We start from the raw sequence: 27,555 nt of genomic DNA on the forward strand, positions 1-27,555 counted from the left end.
TGGATGTTCAGGTAAGCAAAACCGCAGTGTTATTTTTTTAAGCACGATTTTGCAGCCCACTGTTATAGGCTATTCTGTGGTCAGTAGACGCTCTACCATTGAATTGCGAACAATGCATAAAAGACCGGCCAAGCAACGACAATGTCGTAGTACAGACGTCGAATATCTGGTTGTTGCTGGCATTTTGAGTGAAGAACAGGTGGCTTCAGGCCAGGGGAGCTTTGTAAAGGCCTGATACAGTAGGCTACAGGGCAGGCTGTAGTATGAGGTGAATAATGGGCTCGTGCTCAGCGCAGCACCGTGAAGCAGTGTCTGGTTAAACATAAGACAGGCCCCGCTTCCCTCCGTGCCATGTCAACGCAACTTTAACAGCGCAAGGCATCCCTGTACGAGCACCTGGATACAGCCCGTCGGTCTGCAGCACGCCGGCTCCGTAATTGAAGCCAGTTGGGAATGCTAGTGGGTGGCTCCCTTCCAACCCTTTGAAGCTGTCCCAGGACAGGCAAAGCCTCCGGACAAATAGCCCATAAAAACCGGGGGAAAGCATGGAAAGTCCAGGCCCCTCGTCTGTTGGGAGTGGTTGCGTATTCCAGTCATTTCCACTATGGAACAGACAGCACAGAAGGCTTGGGAGACTGGATGTATGGGTGGACGGATGGATGGGTGCTCCTGTCTGGCTCATCAACAATGCTCCCTAACACACGAAGCAGGACCATCACCTTGATCGCAGCAGCAGGATAAAGACCCAGCCTCCCTACCGTGCTGAAATATCCCAGGCTGCCCTGTCAAGCCAAGGATGGGGTTAGCTATCTGCTCAATAGTCGTTCCTCTGCAAAGGAGATCAGCGGGTTTAGTGAGTAGACTTAACCTTCTAAATCAGATTAGGCATTATCACTGAACTGTTGAAATGAGGGTGTAAAAGAGAGACCCCCATAAAACGTGTGAAAATGTATGAGCTAGCTCATATAACAGTGACATAATGTGAAAGGATGATGTATTATTCAGAAAAATTCATTAGTTTGTTTTTCTAAAAAAAAAAAAAAAAAAAAGGAAAGGCCTAAGAACTTACTGTATTGCAGTAATAAAGTGAAAGCAGCATCGAACAAGGATTGTGTTTATGACAATTAATCGGTTCACAGCAAGCTTTCCTCATTCAAATCCCTCAGCAGACACTGATGTCACACCATAGACCCATACACAAGAACTGGGCTGCTACAATAAATATGTACTTTGTTAACAGATGCAAAATAACAGTCTCCAAGTCCTCTTCAAAGCAAAACAACTGTCATCATGAATAAAGCAGGCAAGAACGTTTACAACTAAATCATCCAAAACAAGCATGCCATGTAAATAATTACCAACTTCCTCTCAAAATACGATTTTCATTGAACACGGCGTTACAGGGAGTTTTCAGATCGTAACTCCACACTGTCCCTCGTTGCCCTGTGTGGAATTCTGAAGTTATCATTGATATACAGGTTTGCATTCCAACTAATCACTACACCACCTGATTTCAATAATTACTGCTCTCCTCTCTGGTAGGAGGAGTGCTGATTAAAACTTGCACTCTCTGCCCCCAATGGCACATGATTGGGCACCACTGATGGGCACCACTGCTGGTTTCCTGGACAGATAAATGATTAGACAGCAGTTAAATCCTGCTCCATGAGTAGTTGCTCCTCATTCATTCTAATCCAACGCCACCTATGAGTGGTCAAGGTGAGCCAGGATAACAGCAGAGTGCATTAGCATGCTTTTAGATCAGGGAGCAAAAGGAGGATACAGCACCACCTGGTGGAGTAATATAGCACTCCTAAGACTGGCAGTTTGGGTGGCAGTTTTTTACCACTAAAGTTTTAAAAAGATCCCCCTATGTATGGATGTAGGCAGCTTATTTGTAATTATTTATAATTTTAAATAACCCCAGTGATATATATATATATATATATATATATATATATATATATATGCACAATAATGGCCACTCAAGTCCACTGTTTACTTTGTTTTATTTGTCCCATAAAGAACAGGGGAGGTGCCTGGGCCATCAGAAACAGTGTAACAGTGCAGTGAATCTGGACATTCATTGGAGATGGCCCAGCACATCTCTCTAAACATCATAAAAAAGAAAATCACACCTCCAAACCATAAGGAACTATTTCACAGTATTTACAGGACTTACAAACACATCCCAAACCCACCATCCCACTACCAACGGAGCTTTCCAAATAATGAAAATACGCTCAAGCATGGAAAGGAGGACCTTTGTATGAAAGCCATAAAATAAAAAATAAAAAATAAATTAAAAAAACGTCACAATTCAGCACTACCGCCTGAACCATAACAGCATTCTCTTTCATGGACACGAATATCCCTCACTTTCTGTACTCCAGATCTCACCGATCAATTCTTATTTTAATGTACACAGTACAGACTCTCATACTTTGCTGCCTGCACAATGTGTATTCATTCCATTAATGGAGGTTTGTAATTTGTTTTTACAAAGGAACGAGTGCATTAAGTACATGGACATTTTCAGCATTCATTAACACCTCGACTGAATTAGTCTCGACACCCTTGAAGTAAAATAAAAGATACAACTACACCCTGATGTGTTTGGGAACACTGTTAACATACAGTAGGTTAATCCTTACCATGCTACACATATGCTTTACCTAGCCTACATTCGGTAGCTAGCAGCACAATTATTAACATCACCAACACTTGAATATCTTAAATAATCCATCATATCGGAAAGTTTATGAAAAGTGATCGCCGGAAGCAAACAAACTGCATTTTTTAGGTATTAAATCATAGCAGAATTTGAACATTTCTGAAATCATTATCCCCTTGAGTTCATGTGAAAAATGGAAAGCTGGCCTCAGAGTATTGTCTAGATTAAAAGAGGGGTTTGGACACAGAGAAATGAGCTTAGTGTGTAGATCAAGCGCAACATTGATAAGGAACTCCAGCTAGTTCGGCAGAATCAGGCCACTACAGTTGCTTTATGGGAATGCTTCAGTACACTCGCTGCAGAGAATAAGAGTGAAACGGGGTTAGCGCAACCTCCTCTCCAATGCATTTGCACATATCGTCAACTATACACATATCTTTCATGTTGAATACATTTTTATATACATACAATGATTAATGTTCTTTTGTGTTCTTAATAAAACGCAATTATTCTACATCTGGATATTCAGCACTGTCAACAGTCTATGCGGTAAAATGGCCACCGTTCACTTCCATCCGAGGGTCAACTACAGAATTATGACCGCATGCGTCTATGGTCAGAGGTAAACGAGTAGCGAAAGCTTCTACAAGCAAATCGGCACCCTGAAGTCTTTGCCATCAAGTATAAAACAATCCCAACTCCTTCAAACTCAAGTCTTGGTCACTAAAATCACTCGGAGAGAAAGACAACAGTCGCAGTCCACTCTTAGTATCCTGTCTTAAAATCCCTTGGCTGAAGCCAGACGTGCTATGTATATATATACCTTTGAATATAATACACCGAGATGAACACCCCAAAGAGACGATGAAAATCTCACCATTGAGACCTTTTGGATGTACAGGAAAAGTCCAGAAACTGAGGTAAACCCACACTTGGGGGTGAACAACCTGTACGTCTGGGGCCTGAAATGAGTGAGCTTTCTAGCTTTAGGCTTTATATTAATATTTTGTTGCATTTACATTTCAAACTGCGCTTGTTCGCCAGTCAAAAACGAAAAATATATAAACAAACAAAACAAAAAAACGATATCACAACAATAACGTCCCTACCATTCAAATGTGCTTATGTCTCAGTATAACAGGAGGCAGAGGCTAAAATAAGGCAGGTCTGAATTAAAAAAACAACAAACTTGAACACAAACAAAGGCTTCAGAATCAACCTCAGCTTGTAACGATAAAAGGTAATGGCAATACAAGTGTGCAACACATTTTTTAAAGCTGAGCCTTTGCCGTTGGTTTCCTTAAATGTAAAACTAAGTCAAAAAAGACTTGCATTGAAAAGCAGTCCCTGTACCGAGCTTCACATTGCCAGTCACCCTGCCACCCTTATCGGTCCAAGACAGTGACTGGCAAACTAGATTTACGGATGAAAAAAAAAAAAAAAAAAAGAAAAAAAAAGAAAAATCAAACCTAGACTCATTTTCTTACATTTTCCCCATTGCTTTCAGTCCCTTATCCTTCAATATCAAATTATAAGATGTGGACCTCAGTGTATAACTCTTAACTATTTACACACTTTAATTAAATAAGAGCAATATATACACGTCCTTCCCTGATCAGTTAAGGCCAAAGTGCTATGGGAGTACAATATAGCCGCACTGTATGGAAACTGCTACTTGGTCTGAAACATAGCTCATAGGTCTGCTTTGTCAAAGCTATGCCAGAAGCCTAATATGGTGCATTTCAGAAATAAAAAAAGCTCACTAGACCATCACTGCACCTTAAGGTCCCCCGCAAACATAAAACCTAAGCTTCTCTACATCTAGATTAAAAGTCCACTGTACTGTATTTAATTCAATTAGCTTCTTTTTTTTTTTTCCCTCAGTACAAAAAAAAAAAGAAAAAAAAATCATATATACACAGTGTCAGTCTACACCTGGAATGCCAGTGCACTCTAAAACTTCCTGTACAGCTTCCTCTCGGTGGAGGACTCTGGGATGTCTGGGGCGAGTGGGTGGCGGAGGTGCCGGGGGCCGGGGCCACGTTTGGGCCCCTTTGCGGCGCGCGGCGAGGCCCCTTTGCGGCCGGGGCCCTGTTGTTGGCCGTGGGACACCCCCCACCTCCAGGTCACAGCATGCCGAAGCCCTCGCTCCCCTCGCTGATGGCCAGCTTCAGCATCTTGTGCAGCTCTTCATACGAGTCGTACGTGGGGAGGCACAGCTGGTTGAAACTGGGAGAGAACGCAAACCCCCCACACACACACACACACACACACACACACACACACACATAGCCATACACATACACACACACAGACACACACACATAGCCATAGACATAGCCATACACATACACACACACACACACACACACACACACACACACACACACACACACACAAACACATTACATTAATCTCCATTCCACTTCAGCAGCTTGTCAAAGTCAGTGTGAGGTATGTGGCAGGTGTGACATCAACAGGTGTGTGTGATGTGAGGTGTGTAACTCCTGAGGCCTGAAATGTACCCAACGCAAATGACGCAAGTGTAACATCAGCAGATGTTTGCGGTGTGTGGCAGTTGTGTGCGGTGGCCGTGACACTCACCAGGTGTGTGCGGTGGGCAGGGTGCTGTGGGTGGGGGCAGCGATAATCTGGAAGGAGGGGCAGAGCGTGTTGAACCCTCCTGGGGGCAGCTGGGAAGAGCCAGTGGTGAACTGCAGCAGGCGCGCCAGCTCCTCCTGGGTGAAGCTGGACACCACGGCCCAGAACCACTTCATCACCTGGAGGGGGAACCCACCACCTCAGTCACCACAACAGCCGTCCTATCTTTAAAGGAAGTCAAGTTGTACTGAACCACACAAAATGGCCGCCACCAACCTTCTCCCTGAAGTGCCATGAGCCCCCGACTATCACTGCGTGGGCTTTGAAGTCTTGCACATTAATATCCCCGGTGCCACACATCAGGAGCTGCAGAAACAGACATTATCACCAGTCCAAGACTGACAGAAACACACAACTGGGGTCTCCATGCAATTTTTCAATTTTTAAGGGAGATGGAAACAGATTTTTATTATTAACTATTACGTGACTGGGGGTTAAGTCACATGCTTACATTTCAAAAAGCACAAAAAAAGAGTGGCCCTCTCAGAATATTCGTATAACAGTGACAGATGGAAACACACTGATTCACATTTTCTTTTGCCAACATTTCTGAAATTTGCCTAACATTTGCAAATCATTTGGATGGACAGATGCTACAGTTATGCATTTCACTCTCGCCGTACAAAAACTCCAAAGGAATATCACTAGAATAGCACTCACAATCTGAACAACAATGAAAGAAAAAGAGGGATCAATTAATTGGCCATACCTCCAGTTCATTCTCATCAAATATGGCCAGGAGGTTCTCTGGAACAAGTTCATTTAACCCTGAAATAGATAACAGCAGGCTCAGCATTTAAAAACTGAGGTAGGTCACTTCATTTACAGTAGCCTAACATTCAATCAGCTTATTGCCCAGATTAAATGCACTTTGCTGTTAAATTCAACACAGGCATTAAAGACAGTGCGACTTTTTGAATAAATGAATGAATTAATAAATCGATAAAATATCTTGCATAACACATTTAAATTCCTCACTCGAAGGACATAGTATATGACAGGTAAACTGTGGCCCGATTGCCTATGTCAGACATTCGAGACTTACCTTTAAGGAAATGCTCCACCTCCTCTCGCACCTGATTTGCCAGTCTGTACTGAGCAAGGAGGTTGAGATAATGCATCTTATTCTCATTGGTCACCGAAATCTGTGCCCCTCCTGAGATCAGCTCCACTACCTGTGAGAGTGAGACGACCTCAGTACACGTAAGCCATGATGATGCAAGAACGTGCTCTGGCACACACTCAGCACACAAAACGGTCAGAAATAATTACTGTTCCTTTTCCAATGACCGCATCGTGTAAATCACAGGGTTTAAGGCGTATTCGCATAGCACAGACTCCTTTTCGAATGTTGCGTCACCTTCTCCAGCTGTCCAGATTTGCTGTACTTCTCCTCTGCGAACACCAGGTCCATCTCACTGACGTCATTGTTTAGGATGAAGCAGACTTTCGTTTTGTAAAACTCCTGATCGTCCGTCTCAAAGTACTGCAATGGAAAGATGAACTAATCAAACAGCTGGACGTTACAATAAACACAACACATCATCCTGGTTAAAGAACATGGGAGACCTGACCACTTGGAGCTTCCCGCATTGCATAAACATGACCACAACCACGGGACCTGGCTTCTGCCCCGAAGAATGCGTAGATCCGATTTCTCGGCCTTGCAGAAATGCGACATTTAGAATTCCAAAGCGGGTGAAGTAATGAAGCGAGTACTTAGGATGGGAGAGGTTCCGGATGGTTCTTCCCACAGGCAGAGAACGGATGGTTCTGCAGGCTAGCTCACCTTGTAGTTCATCCTGAGGCCGATTATCTGAGCCAGGAAGGAGCGGGTGAACCGGGCACGGACCAGCTGCTTGTAGGCTCCACCCAGTGCTGACTCGTATAGGCACTTCCCCACCACCCTGCCGGCAAATTCATACACCTTCAGCCTCAGGTGGGCCGGCCGGTCTGCATTCGGGTGCACCTGTGTCATGGAGAGAACTGATTAAGTTCACTCCTAGCTTGGAAAAGGTCAGTGCTGACACGTATGCTGCGTGTACAAACTGTGGTTGAGAACCAGCATTCTGGGAATTATTAAAAAACAAAGGCCACGCACTGGAAGTCAGCCTCTAAACAAAATGGTGCGCAGGTTTTGTATACAGCGGGGAAAGCACCAAAGGCCGGGGGTGAAAGAACTAAAATATTCCGTTGAACTTTTCAACCAAAAACACAATTGATTAAATGTGACAAGTGTAAACCAGATAATCGCTAGTTAAACTATGTACGTCAAAATCAATCACAATTGATACACATTAAATAAATAAAATACAAATAATATTAAGGATATTAATACAAATAAAGCCTATTTATACAGTACATTCTTACAGTGTGCTCAAATTACTTTCCAAGGAAAATGACTCAGAGCAGCAGGGAATTCAAATGGCACAAATAAACACAGTGTTTAACCGTCTGTGGGGAAAAACCCCCATTATTACAAGCTACGCAAGGTAAACTAAAGAAGAGAGCTCTCCAAAACTTAATTCAGCCAGCAGTAGTAAAAACACTCTTGTGCTCTGGTCAGTTTCATTATGAGGGAAGCCATTTCATTACAGCTTTCAGTGCCAGTGTTAAAGGGACAGTTTTTGATATATTTCAGCTTTAGTGTATGGAGTGTATTTTGATTAGCCTTGACAGTTTGTGTGTGCGTTTAATGATATTTTAGATATTTACAAAGGTAAATTCATGGTAAATTGGAAACATACGCTAAACTGACCTAATAATAAAAACTGCAAAGAGTGAACTATCCCTTTAAGGGACTCTTGTCTTGAGCATGTTCATAACAGTTTGTTATTTACTTGGTAGCTCTTTTACTGAATCTGTGTAGTCATTTGTTCAGCACATGTAAGGCCCCTGGCATTGTGAGTAAACAACAGGATAAAATGTAGCCTGCAGTATATACTTGTACAGCTTGATGTTCACTATGCAATAAATACCTTAAAGAGCAAATAGTAATGCCACACCTGGAATTCAAGCCTGTCATGCCCTGGTTACAAGCCCAGTGACCAGAACGTTATTCTATCAGTCTGCTGTTCTTGTGGTTACTGAGGACAACACTGAGATGATAGTGTGTTTACCAAGCCCTGGTTGTTGTCACTGAAGCGTGTGAAGAGCTGGTTGGACGTGTCGAATAAGGTCTTGCAGATGAGCTCAAACCACTCCCTGCGTGGTCCACCCCAGTCCAGAGCTGAAGGGAGATGAGCAGAGCAGAGAGAACTAAACTGTCAATCACCCAACCAAATCATAGTAGTATGACAAACACCTTAATCCAACTTCCTCAAATTTCCTCCCAGGACTATGTCATTGATCACACCAGAGGAAACGCTGATTCATCCGTTGAGAGATTTTCAGTGAGTGTGGTTATGCAGCCCTCACAAGGTGTCTGTCCAGCCCTGCCACCAGCTCACCTTCCTCATCCTGGAACACCACCTCAAAGTTCTTGCTCCAGTCCGACACTGAGAAGTTCCTGGTGGCCTTCAGAGACTGTGGAGAAGAAGCAACCGGTTCAGTCACACCTGTGAGATTTCTTGGTGGTATTCAAGGAACAGGGACAAACGTTTCAATAGTCAGGGCACTGGATGTTTAGGTTGCGTTCACCAGTTTTTCAGGCTATGTGAATGATATGTAGTCGCTGTGCCCTGCTGGTATCAGTGTGGTACTGCAGCTGGGAGGGGGGCCACTCACAGAGTCCAGGAGGGCGTGACGAACGATCTTCAGGCAGGTCTTGGTACGGGGGCGCTTGGAGTGCATGTGCCTGAGCTCACGTTGGAAGAAGCTCACTTTGTCCTGAAAGGTCTCCGAACCTCCTGCACACAAGCACATACACACACAATCACTCACACGCACTGACAGTCTGCACTTCATATTCACCCCATATTCATGGTTTCATGTCAAGTCCAAATCCGCAAAAATGTGCCGCTAGAGTGACAAAGTCAAAACCAAGTCACTGTCCAAATATTTATAGACTGCACTGCAAATGACAACATAAAGATGACTCTGCGGTAATGATGCAAGAACGCTTCCGAGAAGTGTTTTTCTTCATCTTACCCGTGTTCCTTCACTTCTCAGTATTTGAGACTCACCAATGTTCTTGTGCAGGAAGCGGATGAAAGTGGCGGCCATGATGTTCCTGTCTTTGCAGCTCAGCTCCACCGGTGGCTGTATCCCATCATCCACCACTAAAGTCAAGTATTTGTGAATGGGGTCTGGGCCATAGTATGTGAACTGTTGCAAAAAATAAAAAACGAATACATTAAATCCTACATAACTGTGTATCAGCACTTACTTAGGTTTTTTGTTACATGCCTTTAGCTTAGCACTGTTCATCAGCTTCTTGCATATTTACAGCAATTCTGTCTGATCTGCGCTGTATCTGTGTTACTGTTCTTCTCGTTTCTGCTGAAACTTATATTTAGTATATTTAGCTATGCCGTGTGTAAGTTTATCTGGACATAACACAAAACATAAGTAAATGAGTATCATGTAATGCAATACCTTTGTCCCTGGGCAGACTCTGAAGGTGAAAAGGCGCCATGGAATAATTTTCAGGTAAAATTCCTTCACTGAGAGTTGCTAAAAAATAAATAGGGGTATAAGTTACAACAGAAATAAAAGTATTAGCTGCATAGCCCCTCCCCCTTCAGCACAATGGAAAAACTCTCTCAGAGGGACTCGCTGCCTCTTTGAATGGTTCCAGTCTCCTGTGGTTAGCAGTTGCTTCACCCTGGTAAATAACACACTGAATATTAGTCCTATATCACTATAGAGAAAACTGGCAGCAGCTCAATTAGCTCAGTAGTACTGTAGGTGACCCATGAGGCCCTGAAGTCCACAGAGATACCATGTGCAAACACACAGACCAATCCGATAAACACCTGGCAGGGAGAATGAAAGGGCACGTTTGTGAAACTGGATTTTCAGAGCCAAAATGGCGTTTTCACACTGCCTCACTGCAGGCACTTCAGCAGCATCCCAGTGAACAGCAGAAGCTGCGGTTTTTGAGTCTACTACTACTTCCTTTGTCTATTTTTAAAAAATAAGCACATCATCTCGCAGGCTTTCAGCTGAAAGTGTTGTTTTTGCACCACTCAGAGAAATGTGATAGGAAGGGAAAAAATGAAGAACCTGAATCAGATTTCAGAGTTGTGCGCATTTGTAAATTTCCTCTTCACTCTGCAGCTTGATAAAAGCTGACGACACACAGGCCTGTTCTGCTTCTACTAGAGAAACAAACATACAGTAAGCATGCATATTTCTGTGTCTTTTTCAGCATTTCGATGAAAGGAAATTGGTCTGAAAATTTGTCTGAATTAAATATGTATTTTCCAACAGTTATTTGGTTATTTCTGTGTTTTGTGCAAGTAACTGCCAGATTAGCATTACTTTGCTGGTTTGGTCATCTGTGGCTGCGACCTTTCTGAACACAGTCCCGAGGCCTATCCACACCTCAGGACTAGCAATTGCATTTTTGACTTTCACAATATATTACAATGCTCAATATCCCATTGCCAGTTAGGGTTGTGTACTTGTTTAATTGTGCCATCAGGAATGAGAGTACACGTTGTACCCTAATCCCAACCCACGGGGACCCACCTTTGGCGATATGTAGCAGTAGACCTTTTTTGGCTTCTTGACCTTCTCGGGCTGGCCCTCCACAGGTGAGTCCCGCTCCTCTTCCTCGTCTGCTGTGGAAGGCCGCCTCTGGGGTGCCAGCAGAGAGGATGCGGGGAGCTGCCAGGAAGAGGTGCTGTAGTTTCCCGTGCTATAGAGGTATGCCTCAAAGTAGATGCTGATGCCTGGGGTGGACACGTTCTTCTCCACGCAGTTCTTCTCGTTCTCTGGAGGGCCAGGACACAATGACAGGCACAGTGAGAAGACTAGCTGTTCCCCGTTAGCTAATGGGGATCCTTATGAATAAATAAACTCAATGGCTGCTTGGCTGGAGGGGAGGGAGTGCCTCTACAGCTCCAGCCACGTACGCGTGGTTAAGCGAACGACGATCAAGTGCATGAAGGCAAATGGAGGGTTTCAGTTTAACCACAGGCGAGTAAAATGGCAGAGGGGGGAAATTAGTTCAGGTATACACAATTTTGACAAATTAAGTCTTTTGCTGCTGTAGCCTATCCACTTAGAGGTTTGACGCATTAACATGCTGGTGTATAGGTCTACCTAATAAAGTTGTCACTGAGTGTATTTTCAAGTGGAATGGAAGCCGTAGCTGCAGGTTTTCTGTGTGTACTGGACTGTCTCTCTGTGAATTCGGAGCCTGCGCTGCAGCAAGGAGCCCGCTCACCGCTCAGCACGATGATGTCGAACTCTCCATTGCTGAGGGGCTGGTTCTGGTAGGAGATGCAGGCCCGGAAGCAGCCCTTCTTCCTGAGGGTGAGGCGCAGCAGCACCTGGCACATCTGCTTATTGGAGGACACCGCCTTGCTGTAGTACTCATCCGCGCTCTCATCGTCCTGCGTGCCCAACTGGGCATACACACACACACATACATACCCGCACACACACACACACACACACACATACGCGCACACACACACACACACACACACACACACACACACACACGCACACGCACACAAACAAAGTGAGCTCATCCCCCTCGCTGTGGCAGCACTCACAACACTAACTGTAATAAATATCCAAATATTCCTTTTGTTTCACATTTTGTACAGACTGTCTTTGAACAGGACAACTGAAAAGATTGTGAATGCTGTTAAGGTGAAGCTGCTGGACATTAGCTTCATGAAATAATTTTGTTTTAAGGGTTCTGAGCTTTAGTAATGGCATAAGCCACAAACTGAGAGAGGGGTTTTCATTGAAAGGCCCTTTAGGAAGACCCCGGGGGGGGTAGGGTGGGAAAGCTATTCATCCTACAGTGTGGAAGTGTCAAAGAATACGTCAATAAAAAAAGTTGCCTTGTTATTTTAAATTTATTAATCTATATAGGGATTAGAAAATTATCCCACAATATGATTTGCTTGGATGTACAGTAACTCCATACCAAAGCTGATTTATAGACGCCTTGTACAATAAACCAACCAAGATTATTTTTTTTAACCCATGGAGGTGATGAAAAAATACATCTGGCAAAAGGTTCTCTAGAGATGCAAGCTTGATGTTTAACAATAACTAAATTACTAGGCTGCCGTCTCCAATTGAGCAGACTGCTTATTAAAGTGCAATAGAGTGGCAAAGAGCCATCTCTTCTGATTCTTAAACAATTAGGAAAAAATGCCATAGGAAATCTTTTTTTTTTTCTTCCATCTTTCAGAAATAATTGCCACAGCAATGGGTCAAACCATGTATAGTCTACGGGTTGTGCAAATCTGCTTAATCTTAAAAAGTCCTATCCCTAGCGGCCATGCACACTACAGTTGACCTTGTCGATTACAAGTTTCGGTTACTGGTGGGGCTGAATCGAACAGAGTGGACGTGTACACTAAAGTTGTCTTCGACAATGAGTGAGGAGGAGTTAATGGTGGGGTTTATACTTACCGGGTGGACACGCACACTATAGTTGACCTCATCATTGAGTGAGGTGGAGTTACTGGTGGGGTTGCCGTACTCATCGCGAGGCTCAATCTGCAGGGTGTGCTGCTGCCCGTAGGTGAGCACCAGGGTGGAGAAGTGGTACGCGATTTTCGTCTTTGACGGAACAACCGTTCCTGAAAAAGAGTGGGGTAACGGCAAGGCTCATTTGAAACATCTGAACTTCTCAAAGTTTTGGAAAGGTTACTTGGGCCACCACCATTCACTTTAATCTGCTGACATTTACAAAATAAAAAACTTCTCTAATTGTCTATAGTCTATGCCAGATTCTTGGAAACTTTTACTGGATAAATGCAGCAAAAATATTCACAAGTGTTGCTGACTACCCCTAATTCTTCTGCTTTGAGTACAGGCAAGACCTGATCAATGCCTCAATTAAACAGGAGAGACACAATGCTGAACAGCCTAATTTCAGCCTCTTCTTCAAATTGCATAAAAGTTCGCCTTTATGAGAGAAAGTAAGATTACCCCATAACAGGTGAGAAAAGGTAACAATTTCAACACCATCACAGTAGGGAATTAAGCTGCAAAAAAGGGAAAAACTCCCCCTAGAGAAGAACACATTTTAAATCAGGTTACTGCAGACCTTTCAAAACATACCACATGACCTAAACAGCCTTTATTCCAGCAAAGGGCAGAGAAGGGGAAATAATGTCTAATACACTCAGCGGGTAGTAAGAGCCAGCAAGTTCTGTAGTAAACAGGCTGCAGACACATAAAATCAGAACATGGCCACATTAGAACAACGGAATAAAAACAGGCGAAACGGATCGCTCACGCAAGGGTAACAAGCATATAAACATGTCCTAGGACACAAGCACCAGTGGGCTCTTAATAGGAGGCTGATATAGCAGCAGTGGTAATTATTAACCACGTAAAAACGTGTGCAAACCGTCACGCAACATTCTCGTAAAAGCACTAGATGGAAAACGTGCGGAGGTAAATACCTGGCTGGAATATCTTGTAGTAGGGGCTGTAGGCCACGTTGAGGCCGCCGAGCTTGACGGCGACCTCGTAGCGGCCGGCCTTGCGCACGGTGAAGGCCACTTTGACCACGTTGGATTGGGGCTCCTGCAGGACCTCCTGGGTGACGGGGATGTCCAGGGCCAGCTCGATGTGCGTGATGTTGACCCGGAGCCCCACAGGGCGGTGGGCGGGAAACGGCTGACCATTTTTATAGAAGAGCTGGCAGGACACGCACAACGGTGTTATAGGACTCCTTCCTCGACCGAGCGTCAGCTTACTTTCCCATGACTATCGCGTTCTAAGCATGTAGATATTTCACACTACGGCCAAAGTGATGACCATTCATTCTTTATCAATTACACATTTCAAATGAAGTGTTTCAAGTGACAACACTGTTATAAGACTTCTTCCTCAACTGAGCGTTAGCTTACATTCCCATGACTATCGTGTTCAAAGCATGTAGGTATTTCACACTACGTCCAAAGCGATGACCATTCATTCTTCATCAACTGCTCATGTAAGTGCTTCAAGCACTGCCTATGCGTGGCAATTCCACGTTACATGACAAACCCCCTCCCCAAGTGATAATCCCTGCGCGTTTTCAGTAAAGGGCTATGAGGAAAAAGGCATGAATGGTGGGGGTCCGTACTTGAACCCTGAAGCTCATGGTCTGGCCCACTTCCTGTGGGTCCTTCCAGTCCCAGGACACCTTGCAGGAGCGCGGGTCCAGGTAGTTGCCCCGCACATAATCGTAGATGCTGCGGTCACCCCGTCGCCCGCGGTCCTCATTCTGCAGGAAGCTAACCACTCGTGCAGCGAGCTCGCACAGGAACTTGATGGTAAAGACGAACGCAATGATGGAAACAGTAATTCCACCTAAGGGGCAGAGAGACGGGGCATCAGACTACATCCCTAAGATTTATTGTCAACCAATGAAAAATATACCAAAGATAACTAGCAATGAATGACCATCTTTAATGTTTAAAGCCAAATGGGGTTGTTATGCTGTATATTGATTGTGTTATGACAACAGTAACTGCCCTGAAGCACACATAGCAGACGCTAGGCATAGTAACCAATTGATAGCGCGTGTCAGTTGTGCTAATAAAAAGTTATGCGATTTTCTGTAGTCTGCCCAAGATGTACTGGACAGTCTTTTTGTGCCAACTTGCTCAGCGGCGTAGCCGACTCACCAATCACGTAAAACATGAGGTCCCGTATCAGGAAGCACAGCGCCACAGTACAGCCAAATATCAGAGCTCCTGCTGCGGGGCAAACAGAGAAATGAGAGACCGCTCCGTCTCCTTCTGCTCAAACATCACAAAGGTTTTTGAGTGACGCGAGAAGCCAAACCACACGTCATAGATAGGAAGACCGGCAATTCTGGAGAGTTTACTTCCTCCACACCCACACTGTACTCTGCCTCCATTTCTGCTGCAATAGATTACTGACATACTTAGCCTCTGCAAGGCTGTAAAATAAAGGCCATGCTAACCACACCCTCACTTTCAATGAAGGACATATGCTATTAATTGACTGAGCAATGACATAGTACCCACAGACAGGTTAAACAAGAAACCACAAAACTGCAAAGCAATATACCAGATCTTTTTTTGGCAATGCAAACTGACAGACATAAACTCACTGAGGAATGCAAAGGATTCCCACACTTACCATTGCATTTAGCGCAAAATGTATTAATGGAACACTGAACGTACACTGCAAGGACAGAAGTCAAGTAACTGTCATAACACTTTAATCCGATACCGCAGACGCACTTGTAAGACACTTTTGCGACACAATTAAGTCTAGAAGGAAGTTAGAATTGGCAATTCATTACTTCCCTTTAATTATGTTATAAATACTTCTCTGGTTTCCAAATAATTATGCTCCCTACCTTCACACAGAACTACTCTAGAAGACAGAATTCTTGGTTGCCCCACGTAAGCTACTCAACATGACCAGTACATTCAGTACATTCTGGACACATCTTTCCATTAGGACTCACCAATTGACCACTTCTCATTCAGGCGTCTCTCCGCCAGGCTGTGCACCAGCTGGATTTCGTATTCCTGGTCACGGCTCCCCCTAGAGGCCTGGAGGACCTTTGCGCCAGTGGATAGTTTTACGTAGTCCTCGTAATAGTACCCCCAGGCAGCCAGAGAGAGCTGCAGCTGACTATCAAACTGGGCTAAATCATCGAGGTTCGTGCAGCCCAGGGTTTTCAGTCTTCAGTCGATAGCCAAAACAAAAAGAAAGCAAACAGTCAAAAAGTAGACGCACACTTTCAGGAATGAGAAAGCACTACAACAATTGCCCATAGTAGACTCAATAAACCTCAAGGTAAACTAATAACAAAAACAGGGTGACCTCTTCTTGGCCCCTGGTTGCCGTTTAATTCTTGTCAACACAGGCTCACAGTCTGTCAAACCCGGGGCCTTGCACAGCCCTGATGTCCAGCGCAGTGGGACTGAAGTTAGCGTGGCTTTCCTGCCAGAACGCAATCATCCCTCATGTTATGGCTCCCGGGGAAGGAGGGTAATATCGGCCGCAATTAAAATCACTGGGACTGCGTGGAAATCATAATCCCTTCATACAACGGAGGTGACTCAGCTCGCCTGGAAGCCAAGCACGGACATGAAGGACGTATTAAAGCCATTCAAGGAAGGCGACTCGCTGTGCTGATGTCAGGGGGCGGTAATTTTGTTCCAGTGGAAATGTGCCAAAATTTTCTTGGACCAAAGGTTGGAAAAAGAGAGAGGTGCTTTCTGTACCTGACATTCTGGTTTAACATCTTACATAATCATTAATGTGATTTTTCTTTCTTATTAACCTATACAAGAGCAACACAGAACTTCCTCAGAACAGAAAGGAAAAAATTAAACCGTACATTTTGCTGAAGAGGAAGCTGTTACTTGTGTGACCTTGCCATTGAAGATATTCTGTTACTGTTTGGGTAGCTATTGCTGTGCAAGCAGCGTAACTCTTTTGCTAAGGACGTCAGCTGCTATCAGAGCCTTTGAAAGCTGCAGTAGACTATTGTCTTGCTACAGGCAAAAGTGCTGAGCGCATGCACAGCAGCCGGCAAAGAACAATCTCTGCAGCAATGATCCTTTACACAACTGCTGCCTCCAGAGCTCAAAGTCACCCAGCTCATTCAGCCATGCACAGGGACGTGCTGCCCCCTGGCGGAAAAAACAGAAAAGACTGCAACGTCCTTTAGAAACCATGAAACTGAAAACAAACAAAAATGAACTGAGCCTTCCTCTTTTTTGTTGGCCATTAACGCGGTGGGACCCATGTTAATAATACGTATTGGTATTATCACTCTCGTGGGCATTGAATAAGATAAGTACTCTATTGTAGCAGGAGCAGCTCCTGCTAGACCTGACCGCGGTATGAAGCGCTTACGTGTGGTAGTAGTGCTCCAAGCTCTGGGAGCAGAGCCACTCTTGGAAGGCGAAGTCTCGCAGGAGCTGGATGTGGGCCTCTGCAATGTCCCGCCGGAGCCTCCGCTCCTGCACCACCTCCTTCAGTCGGGTCAGAATGCTGAGGCTCAGCTCCTCCAGGGTCTGCACATCTGCAGGAGCACGGCGCAGTTCAGCCAGAATATCATCCACCACACTGGAGTAAGACTCATTGCTGAATACTACAGCGACATTCACATACAATATTATATACAATATTACAGGAACACTTATTATAAACACAGTATAGGATTCATCGTACACCATTACCACTAACATTCTAAAACACTAAAATAATGGTTTCCGATAGGAACCCTGTGAGTCAATAGAAGAACCCTATCTAGTTAAAGGGTTCTTTGTCGAGCAAAATGGCTCTTTGTATGGGAGTTTTCACATTTCATATAAAACTAAAAAGGGTTCCTTTAAAGAATCAAGCTGAAGAACCTTTTCAGAACCATTTTTTTCTAAGAGTGTACAGTAACATTTCTCGGCAACTAGGCTATACTGCTGAAAGACCTTGCAAATTACAGTAGTATTCATCAACTGCTAAACTAAAGTAGCAATCACTGATCATACAGAAATAACGTCAATTACCTGCCATGCTACAGTACCAATTACCACAAAATACACCCAGAGTAAGACTTACATCCTAGCATACAATGGCAAAACTCTCAAAGCCAGTCATACAGCACTGCAGTGCTCCGGTTTGATCTACAGGCTACAGAAACAATCTCACCACCCAACATACTGCACCCAACACACCCAGTCTCATATACTTCAATAAAGATTTTATTGCAAGATTTTACAGTAAATTACGGCCACAGCAAAAATTACATGAACAAAAAGGAAACCCTAAAAATGTGAAATAAGAAAGACAATGTAAAAGATGTAACTGAGGCTGAAAGATACACGCTGGTCAGCAGTGGATAGTGAGTTATTGAGCTGGGGCAAGCATATGATGGTCTAGTAATGGTCTGTAAACATCTAAAAGTAAAACTATAAAGACATGATAAGTGCAAAGAAACAGACTAGTTGCTTCATAGTAGGAATTGGTGAAATCGCAGTTCCTGCACTTCATAGCATTACAGGGCATAGACCTAATCATTGTTCTTTGGGTGGGACTATAGGGTCTTCCCCAAGGGTAGTACGGTACAGATGATAGTATGATTTCCCAACCTCAAATTTGTGTTGTGAAAGTCTTGAAAAAGTATCGACTCTCAATCCATCATAATTTGTCACATTTGCTAACAATTTCCAAGATGTAACCTAGGTTATAAATTCACTCTTATTAATCATTACCAACAATCACAGTAGAGCAGCACCTTTAGCAACTGTAATGCTTCAGAAGTACTCTCACCACCCATAACACTACACCAAGACCCTTACCAGCTAGGAGTGTAGGACACAGCTTTTCCAAGCAAACCTAAATCCCACAGGTTTTACAGGTCATTCAAAATCCTTACGCACTGAAAAATAGGTTTTGTCCTTCCACACAATGAAAGCTCAGTGTGAATTGGCCAAAATGCCCCATGTGACATGCATGGACCAATCAGAGGTGAGCAAATAGTTTGCCTATTGTAGGTTAAACACAGGAACTCAATTCCTGGTCTGCACGCCAGTTGATCCAATTAGGCAATAAGGGGTTTAAATAAAACAAACACCAAAGGACACTGTGTATTACCATTGTGAGTTCATGAGACAACTGGCTTGAGAGTTTATGCATGAAAGAAGACAACAGGAGCTAATGCCAAACTGTAACCACCCTGCAGTACTTTAAAACACTACTGCACAGCCCACTTACTGTTGGGCCACTGAAATTTGTCTTATGACTGGTGAGCTTTAACCAAAGTATCAGCATTCTACATACTGTATCATTCTGCTCACATACCATCTACTGGAGGACCACATAGTTTCATGTGTTACAATTTTTCCACTGTTCACTGCTGTTTTATACGTCAGTGTTTCCCCACCAATAGATACATCAGTAACACTGAGACCACAATGCTCTGGCCATTTTAATTCCCTCATCCCAGATTTGTTGTTCTTCACTGGCAAAAGCGGCTTCGTCTCAATAGTGCAAAATAAAAAACCCTCCAAACTCACCTTCAAATAAGTGCTTGTATTCGGAAAGGCTGTGCCCTTGTAGCCATTCCTCTATCTGACTCTCCTTCCCTTTCTTCCAGCGCACTTCCCAGAAGAGGATCCACGCGACCGAGCAGAAGGCGAAGGTCAGCAAGAAGCGTCGGTCCATCAGACCATCTTCAGCCTGGGCTTGGACTTCTCTCCGTGCTCAGAAAAGTGCCTCATGCAGCCTGGCCCCCAGTCTCACTGTGTGCTGATTTGTGGAGTAGGGGGAACAGCTCGCTTCTCTCCCAAATCAAAGACACGCCACTGCTCCCAAAGTGCTTCAAGATACCTACAAGCAAACCGTAACAGATCATGTTTGTGGTTCGCACAAATTTAAAAGTCTAATTAGTATCAAACACTTTGCGTAATAGGTTGCAAAGCAATTTAAGTGCTCTGCTCTTGCAGGAGTAAAGCTGTCACTTGAAGCGCAGCCTTGTGCTATGGCCAAGGAGGGTATTAATATTTATGAGTGCTACACTGGAAGAGTGCTCGGTGATGGGTTGGATATGTAATCTGGAAGAATTAAATATACATGCATCACCCTGACTCCCAGTAAACAGGGTTTAACAGAGTTCACTGAAGATGATACAAGATACATCCATTTCAAATAAAGGTTTCCCCCATTCAATCAATTGCCAGGCAACCGAACATCAATATTCCCAGCACACGACGCGGAAATTAGCGTCTCTTTAAATAGACAACAGCAGGGGTACCTTTCCACCATTGCCTTTAGTGTTTCTGTGACAGTAATGCCGTAATAGCGCTAGTTGACCTAACAGTGTGGAGAAGGGAATACTCTCGTGTAGATACATAGCAACTGTGATCCGTTTCTATGGTACCGATTTCTACGTTTAAACGACTGCAAACATTTAATCCTAGTCATTTCATTGCGATTCCCATCACAAATACCTGCAGTAATTTGCATATGACCCCTTCCAAAAAGACAGCCAGTTCGGCTATCATAACTGGATGAAGGACTCGTAATGTCCCTATGTCACAAACTGCTATGGGAGGTTAAAGGTTACAATAACTTATTCAATCATATAGCTGCAATTGGATCTTTGTTGCTGCACCAACATGAACCTGGATAACTAGCTTTAAAGCTAAATTAGTGATTTTGTCACGTTAACGAAATTAACGAAAGTAATCTATAGATGGCTAACAATCGGAAGGTACACAACGCAACCTTCTCCTACATGTACACGTGAACGTTATACAAACAACACCATATGGTATTAAGAAATACAGTATGGGCTCATTTTAGTTATGTTTTGTAGAGCTAGCACTTCCTTCCTGTAAACCAACAAATTACTGCTCGCGGGTTTAAGTCACTTTTATCTTGGCTACTTCAATGCACAGCAGAACAATTACTCTAGCTAGGCAGTTGAACAAATGACTGCTATTATCTAGCAATCTACAACTAATTATCGACATGACGTCGTGAGTGCAGCTGCCGTTGCTGCAAGATAGCTAGCGATCGTTAGCCAAGTTCGCTTGCCAGCTAGCTACTTGGAGGAAGAATGTTCTACGTTAGCTAGACAAACCAAAAACAGTTTAACCACAATTACGTTAACGTATAACAATAAAATGTAAACTCTTGCAATTATTTTGACGCTGTAACATTATACTCATCAAGCTAACGAATAAGTAAAACCGACTGTTCATTAATTTCTCCATAAAGCTAACAACGTGATGCTGCCTATAGGCAGCGAGATAGCTTGCTGTCAGTTTTCAGTTTCGCTGGTTAGCTAGCTAGCACAAGCTAGCAAGCTGGTAAACTCTAATAATATTTTTAAAATACCTGGCAACAACAGATATGAATCTACAATCAATGTTACACCGTGTATGTATTTGAGTGCAGTCTCAGGCACACATCCAACATTAGTCATCCGTGCAAACAGCACATAAATATGATTAACGTTAGCTAATGAATTCTATCGTAACACACTGTTCTTACCTTGAGAGTATTTACCTTTTGACGACCGGAAGACACACAAATACGTAACGACTCCACGCCAAATGTGGCATTTGTGTCGACCATTGATGACGTGAAGACTGTATGCATTGAAGCTACACGAGGGTTTTATACAGAGAATAAACAGGACTGTGAGCGACATGGTAAGCAGCTATATGGATTAAATAGCAAAATAACTCTGACACAATGCCAAACATGAGTTTGTGTATAAATGTTGTTGCTTAAATATACAGTGACAAACGTGAAGTTATCCCCTCGTATAGCGTCGTATCTAAAGTAACCAGCTAGCTAGCTACTAGCTTGCTAATGCTAGAGCTACCTAATTGTTTTGTAAGATCTTAACAAACGTTCAACATGTTTTTTTCTCTGTCAAAGGGAAAACCAAAGGCAAAAAAGAAATATGCTGCGATGAAAAAGATGATTAACTTGAAGGATCAGAGAATGTAAGTTCCTTTTTGTGTACATTTTATCTACCAAGGTGGCGAGACTAACTGGTTCCTAAATAGGAATGGTCACTAATGATTCATCAGTAACTTTATCTAAGAATTTAACTTGCCTGTGTCCTTTTTATATTCTTACCTAAACCAGGGTTGTTGCGTGTGTTGCCTATTATTTTCGACCTACTTGGTCGTTTTGGCTTCATTGTCGAGGAATTTGTATGAATTTATATTTGTCATGGCTTGGTAGAGCGGCTTCTTCATCTATAGAAACGGCTCCCAGTCAACGCTGGAGCGGCCTTTTCAAGTACTATTCCGTATAGTCTCCGGCTCTGACTGACCTGTCAAGCCATACTGTTACTGTATAAAATATGTTATGAGCTTCCCATATTTTGGAGATAGATTCGCATTTGGTCATGGAATATAAGGACTCTATCTTGACTTTTTTCTGTTACCACAAATATACCGCCTACAAAAGTAAATAAGTTGTAAATGATTTGTTGTGCATACTGGTTTACTCTTTCTAACTAACAACCAGTATTAACCAAGCTGAAGTTGGTGTGCTTCCTAGTTACAGGCAGCTTTTTGAAGTCCATACTTTTGTAGTGCGGACAGCTGTCTGAAGGGGTTGACAAGATGTGCCCTTGCTGTAATATGTATTATTATAAAACAATCTTACTTGTGTGTGTGTGTGTGTGTGTGTGTGTGTGTGTGTGTATATATATATATATATATATATTTTTTTTTTTATATATACATACACAGTAATGTGCAGAAGTCTTAGGCACCCTAGACTTTATCATATATATGTTAATTTTTTGTGTGTGTTAGTATAAAGAACACATTTTTCCAAATATTAATTTTCAAAAATATTTAATTTTACAGAGAAAATTTTGTATTTAATTTTAAAAATTAACATATTACTGTAAGCAATTGACTACTTTTTACATAAAAACTTGATCAAGGCTGTCTGAGATCAGAAGCCAGGAGCCAACCAAAGTCTGCAGAAGAACTGTGGCAAGTTCTCCAACATGCTTGGAACAACCTCCCTGCTGATTGTCTTATAGAACTGCAGGACGGCGTTGGCCATCTCAGAGAAGATATGAAGTTTTAACGCCAAAGGGCGGTCACAAAAAATGTTTATTTAGCACCTTTCATTGAATTATTTTTGAAAGAATCTTATCTATACAGAATGTTATACAGGTACCTAAGACTTTTGCACAGTACTGTATATATATATTGCTATGTATACATTTTTGTTTCAAGAAAAGAACAAGATCGCGCCAAAGCAAAAGTGAAAAGGAAGAGAGACCCATCAGCAATAAAGCAAAAAGAAGTGTGAGTATCTTGTGTTTGGGATATTGTGTGCTTTTACATGTGGGTACATTATTTATGCCATGCTACAATTGTGCTGTGCCAGTATGGCTTCATGTTTGATTGCCTGTGGGGCACTGCCATTGTAACAGTCAGCCAAGTAGATATCTGAACTATTTGACATCCCAGATAACACCCAATACTTGGAAAATATTTATAATTTCTGGAACTGATTGCATGGACAATGCAATATTGCATATTAATTACTGGAGAATAAATAGCCTGCTTCACACTTGCTTAGCAATGATTTTATAAAGAAAATATAATGATCTATCTCTCATCACTGTAAACATTGTTAAATACTTTTTTCCAATTGCAATGCTGCTTTGCATTTTCATGAACTGAATCTTTAAAGACAATAAAGATCATTTGTGCTGTTAAATAAAACATGCTTTCTCCCAATTTCTAGGACAAAGTACCCATCATGTCTCTTCTTCCAATACAACACACAACTGGGTCCACCCTACCACATCCTAGTCGACACAAATTTCATAAACTTCTCCATCAAGGCCAAGCTGGACATAGTGCAGTCTATGATGGACTGTCTGTACGCTAAGTGTAAGTTATCCACAGGGGCTGGCAATAATAGCATTGCATATCCTATTTAAATTTAATGTGTAACATTTTCTGTCTTAATTTTCCCTCCCTGTCTACTAAGGTATCCCCTGTATCACAGACTGTGTAATGGCTGAGATAGAAAAGCTGGGGATGAAGTACCGTGTCGCTTTAAGGTACGAAAATAATACAAAATTGTACGCGTCTGCTTACATAGACATCGGAGATAAGGTGCTTCCTCTTTGTGTTGATATACAGCATTCTTCATCTCCATTTCTTGAGGGCGTCAGTGCTGCTTTCATGCTGTAGGGCAATACCAGTCAATTTTAAGTGAGGTGCTAATATGCATCATTACCATCTTTTATCTCTGAAATGTATACACTATTTGACCCATTATGAACTAAGGCGCCCTATAGAAATCAAAGACAATGCGGGCATCGCATCTGTCGGTTAAGGGAGATGTAACAGCAGGTTGCATCCCCCATATGGGGTTAAACAACTAAAATATATTGGTGGTCATTTAGGCCATGTTATGTTAAATTTGCAAGTTTAGGCCTAAATTGATTGCCATATATTTGCTACTTCAGTCACCATTAATTGCAACTGCCTGTCACTTCCACAGGATAGCCAAGGATCCTCGATTTGAACGCCTGCCTTGCACACACAAGGGAACATATGCTGATGACTGTTTAGTCCAAAGGGTCACACAGGTAAAACTCCTTGGTGGCCAATAGTCGGCGGTTCGATCCCCGGTGTAGCCACAATAAAATCCACACAGCCGTTGGGCCCTTGAGCAAGGCCCTTAACCCTACATTGCTCCAGGGGAGGATTGTCTCCTGCTTAGTCTAATCAACTGTACGTCGCTGTGGGTAAGAGTGTCTGCAAAATGCTATTAATGTAATGTAATGCTTGGTTCAATGGATGGATGTGCAGTCCTTATTAAAATCCTTATTAGTCCTTATTAAGTTTTTTTGCTTGTTTTGTACTTGATAAGTTTTCTAAATGCTGATTGAATGCTGATTGTGAAAATTTACCAAATATCCACATCCAAAGGATGGCCAAGTTTCTGTGAAATGTTCAGTTGTTGGCACAAAAACAGAGGGAAACGTATGCGAGACATTCCTGTAAATTCTGTGAGTCATCAAACATGATGCCAAAAGTACCAGTGGGATCCCTCAGTCTGACATGATGTTGCCAGAAAGCAAGCTGGGCACCTCCTTAATACCTTGTCTTTGACAGCACAAGTGCTACATTGTGGCCACAGTGGACAGAGATCTGAAGAGAAGGATCCGGAAAATTCCAGGCGTGCCAATTATGTACATCTCCAACCACAGGTGAGATTTTAGGATGGGGTGCTTTGTGCTAGTGCTGACTGGCATGTTGTATTTTTTCCTTCGAAAAAGCTCATTAAAAGTATGCCGTTACATGTGTATATTTTGTGACCAAAAGTCTCATTTTTTACATCATCACGCTAGGTAGCTGATGAGGACAAGAATCTTATTGATAATATTAGAGTAATATGTTAATTTGCTAACTACTTTCTTTTTATCCATTCAGACTACGCCAAAGCAGTTCAGGCAGTTTGGGACAAAACAGTTACCTATATAGCCCACTAGGTTGTACGCTTGAATGGTTATGGGGTTGTGTGTAATAATACTCTGTCAGATGCCTAATACAACAAAATACTGCCATGTCTTAATTCCATAAATAATTTGCCAAATTATTATATTTTCAAATTTTTCGGTACAAATATGTCCTGCAAAAATTGTATTTTGGAAATAAGTATTTTTTTTTATACCCTGATGATACCATTAATAAGCTAGGTTAAATGCTGAAAATATCTTCGGAACCGCTTTACATTGCCACAAAAACATTACAAATCAGGAATTGTTATGCAATGCTTATGTATTGTATAGGGTCTCGATATACAATGAAAAATAATTGAAGCTTAGCTCAATGAAGACGGCAGTGAAAGCCAGATTAGTTGCAGGTCTTAATAAAGTCTGGCTCAATCACTAGAACACTCAATGATTATATGCATGCTTCTAATAACCATGCCTGACTGACTGACATTGGTGGAACAGCACAAACAAACACGTAACCCTGCACACTATGTAGCTGAAGCCAGTGGGAATTCTATCTTCTCTAAACCCTTTGCACCCATCCTGTTTTCAATGACAGGTGCTACCACAGACTTATGAGATCATTCTCCATTAGTACCAAGATGCTCAATAGCTAGCTAAAAACAAGCATATATGTAATGTAGCTTGGTAGCTAACAAGGGAGAGACTGGCATAAACAGCATGTCACTCTCTAGGTAAGTAGGCAGATTGGTGCATTCGATTTATTGTGCATATTATATATCACAACATTTAAGTTATTTTTAAAGTGAACCTGCTACAAAATATCATTTGAAGATGATTTAATTTAAGCTAAATAATAAGGAGAAGCTACACAGAATTTACAGTGCTGTTCACCCATGCTAATGCTAATAAGAGATCAGCAAGAATTTGTCCCTCTAGCTGCAGGATGGATTCAGTCCGTATCGTGTCACCATGTGAATAATTTATTCATTTTCATTCACAGGTATAATATTGAAAGAATGCCGGATGACTATGGTGCTCCAAGATTCTAAATTTCTTTGGAAGGAATTATTGGACCTGGAGTTAATGGCTATATCATATCAGAAATGACTTTTTTGATCATTCTTGTGAAAGAATAGTGGATTTTGTGAAGCTTCTAATATACTTTTGGACCACAGACGGGGGACACCGTTTCAACCGTGCTAGCTGATGTTTTCGGACTTGGTTTGGAATGAAAACGAGCCTTACATTTTTTTTTGTTTTGGCTGTATCTGGGTGAAAAAGGAAATGTCATGTATTTTTGTGATGTTAATCCAATACAATAAATCACGTTTCATTAAATAAACCATATTCATGTTGAATTACTTTTATTTCAACACATTTTGCAATGTAGTGTAATATTTTTGTACAGTTAAAATACAATTAATTTTTGTTTAGCATTTTTCACAGGATGACGCAACGGCAAATTAAATGAATGTTTTTTTGTTTTTGTTTTTTTGTTTGTGTGTTTTTTCAATCTCAAATATCTGATGGTGGTGTATTCCATTAGTTTCTCATGAGGAAACTAGTGCATCAGGGATTATTCAAAAGCCGCATATTTTATCATGCTGTTGGGAAATGAAAATTTAATTAGTAGTGATAAAATGTAATTAAATTTCATTTTCAATCATTTAAAATGTTGGTCAAATATGACTGCACTTCCAATAGCGACTAATTTAAAGTGAAAGCAGAGGGGAAAGTAGCCGGGTATTACGTCCTGGCAGATACGGTAATCCTTTTGCATTGAGCATGCGCGTCAAACAAGGGATCTGGGAGTGTCTGAGCGGTGCACAATGTAACAGGCATGCGATCAGCGTCTGCGAGGTTTCGTGGGACTGGGAAATAAATTGAATTGACGAGTGAAAACCGTTATGAAGGACAGAAGACAATGGAATTTTGATCCTGGTCAGACCGAGAACCAAGGCATTGTGGCCATTTTCGTTATCTTCAGCAGCATTTTGGATGTGGGTTTGGTTGACCTCTGGTTTGAACGCGAGTGATCTGCAGCTAATAGTTTTTGTCTTAAGATTGTGTCTGCAGATTTCAGTTTTTTACTCCGTTATATACTGTGATATAAGACGCATGAGTGGCAGTTTTA

General features: G+C 42.3%; 2 protein-coding genes across 4 annotated transcripts; one reads left to right on the forward strand and one right to left on the reverse strand.

The window, feature by feature from the left end:
• Positions 1-1,992: 1,992 nt before the first annotated feature.
• On the reverse strand, positions 1,993-21,506 carry arel1 (apoptosis resistant E3 ubiquitin protein ligase 1). Of its 3 annotated transcripts, none has more exons than XM_061231165.1 (22): positions 21,452-21,506; positions 19,471-19,783; positions 17,312-17,480; positions 15,909-16,129; positions 15,094-15,162; positions 14,550-14,776; positions 13,882-14,119; positions 12,881-13,050; positions 11,670-11,850; positions 10,970-11,214; positions 9,872-9,949; positions 9,460-9,601; positions 9,062-9,183; positions 8,785-8,860; positions 8,455-8,564; positions 7,125-7,304; positions 6,696-6,821; positions 6,381-6,510; positions 6,045-6,103; positions 5,552-5,641; positions 5,279-5,454; positions 1,993-4,903 (listed from the first exon to the last, which is right to left on the reverse strand). In XM_061231165.1, exons 2-22 carry the CDS (start codon positions 19,616-19,618, stop codon positions 4,801-4,803), a joined length of 3,060 nt encoding a protein of 1,019 aa, XP_061087149.1. In that variant the 5' UTR covers positions 19,619-19,783; positions 21,452-21,506; the 3' UTR covers positions 1,993-4,800. The 3 variants fall into 3 exon arrangements, with proteins under 3 accessions (XP_061087149.1, XP_061087159.1, XP_061087140.1); XM_061231175.1 differs by having other exon boundaries at positions 11,670-11,838; positions 15,094-15,165; XM_061231156.1 differs by having other exon boundaries at positions 15,094-15,165.
• On the forward strand, positions 21,468-26,763 carry fcf1 (FCF1 rRNA-processing protein). Its single transcript, XM_061231188.1, has 8 exons — positions 21,468-21,612; positions 21,845-21,912; positions 23,173-23,244; positions 23,690-23,838; positions 23,939-24,011; positions 24,458-24,545; positions 25,075-25,169; positions 26,422-26,763. The coding sequence occupies exons 1-8, from the start codon at positions 21,610-21,612 to the stop codon at positions 26,468-26,470; spliced, it is 597 nt and encodes a 198-aa protein (XP_061087172.1). The 5' UTR covers positions 21,468-21,609; the 3' UTR covers positions 26,471-26,763.
• The last annotated feature ends 792 nt before the right edge of the window (positions 26,764-27,555 follow it).

The sequence above is a fragment of the Conger conger genome, chromosome 1, assembly GCF_963514075.1.
Source record: "Conger conger chromosome 1, fConCon1.1, whole genome shotgun sequence".
NCBI lineage: Eukaryota > Metazoa > Chordata > Actinopteri > Anguilliformes > Congridae > Conger > Conger conger.